The sequence below is a fragment of the Verticillium alfalfae genome, genomic scaffold, assembly GCF_000150825.1.
Source record: "Verticillium alfalfae VaMs.102 supercont1.1 genomic scaffold, whole genome shotgun sequence".
NCBI lineage: Eukaryota > Fungi > Ascomycota > Sordariomycetes > Glomerellales > Plectosphaerellaceae > Verticillium > Verticillium alfalfae.
In genome coordinates this window covers 3,699,587-3,700,659 of record NW_003315038.1, presented here as the reverse complement: position 1 = coordinate 3,700,659, position 1,073 = coordinate 3,699,587, and the positions used below count along the sequence as shown (strand labels likewise).

The following is a 1,073-nucleotide window of genomic DNA, read 5'->3' as shown; positions in this document are numbered from 1 at the left end:
TTCCGTGCCTGCAAGACGGCGACTCCTCTGCAAGGGCGCCATGCCCTGCTGCGCTTCAACCAGTGGTCCTCCTTTGTCCAGAACGCCTCGTCCCCGCCAGTACTACCGCGACCCGGCCCCCGCCGAGTATGAGAAGTACATCGAGTCGTCCAACTTTCTCGCCGACATCAACAACGAGCGCGCGACGAAGAACAGCGCCTACGCCGACAACGTGGCCCGCCTCGTCAACTTTGTCATGATCATGTTCGAGCACGACACGACCGTCATCCCCAAGGAGACGTCGTGGTTCGAGGAGGTCAACGGCACCGAGAGCCTGCCGCTGCGCGCGCGCAAGCTGTACACCGAGGACTGGATCGGCCTGCGCGCGCTCGACCGCAAGGGCGGCCTCAAGTTCAGGAAGGTGCCCGGCGAACACATGCAGTTCACCAACGAGCAACTCAACGCCACGATGCACGAGTTCCTCGGTCCAGCTTCCAAGAAGTTTGCCGCCGAGGCGCCCGAGCTGCCTCTGCAAGACGCATGGTCTCAGGAGCTGTAATGACGAGACGCTATGTTAGCGAGTGATGGCATACGAAGACGGGATGAATTTTGCTTTAAGGGTATAGCTTTGGGTGAATCGAACATTGTAATCTGCCACGTCTCTTCTTTCTCAATTGCTTGTGACCGAGACAAAAGCCCCCTTACAAAAAAGGACCAACTCCATACGCCTGCATTCATGCATGGTACATACATAAGTCCACCGCCCAGCGCTCTTACTTTTTTTTTTCCTTCAGATTTTTGGTATCTCCTACTCTTTAGTTCTCGAGCGCCGCCTTGGCCTTGGCCTTCTGCTTCTTCAGCTTCTCCTTGCGCTCCGCAATCTGCGCGTCGAGCTTGCCGTCGTCCGCCTCGGGCACCGCCTCGGCCGTCTCCTTCTTGGACTTCTTGCCGCCAGCCGCCTTGCCGTCGTCGCCGGCCGCGAGGGCCGACTTGCGTTTCTTGCCAACGTTGGCCTTCTGCGCCTCGAGGGCGGCCTGCTTCTCGGCCTCAGCCGCGTCGGCGACGACGTCCTTGTCGTCGATGAAGAGCTCTCA

The 1,073-nt window shown here is 59.1% G+C and overlaps 2 protein-coding genes across 2 annotated transcripts in view; one reads left to right on the top strand and one right to left on the bottom strand.

Moving 5' to 3' along the window:
* VDBG_01114 (palmitoyl-protein thioesterase) overlaps positions 1-538 on the top strand; it is a gene marked incomplete at both ends in the record, with an annotated part of 1,107 nt that extends 569 nt beyond the window's left edge. Inside the window, one exon of the mRNA XM_003009385.1 lies at positions 101-538. Coding sequence (XP_003009431.1) covers positions 101-538 — 438 coding nt within the window. The remainder of the gene's footprint in view (positions 1-100) is intronic.
* Positions 539-794: 256 nt separating this feature from the next.
* Positions 795-1,073, bottom strand: part of VDBG_01113 (conserved hypothetical protein) — a gene marked incomplete at both ends in the record, with an annotated part of 1,360 nt that continues 1,081 nt past the window's right edge. The window contains one exon of the mRNA XM_003009384.1: positions 795-1,049. Within this exon, the coding sequence (XP_003009430.1) occupies positions 795-1,049 (255 nt within the window). The remainder of the gene's footprint in view (positions 1,050-1,073) is intronic.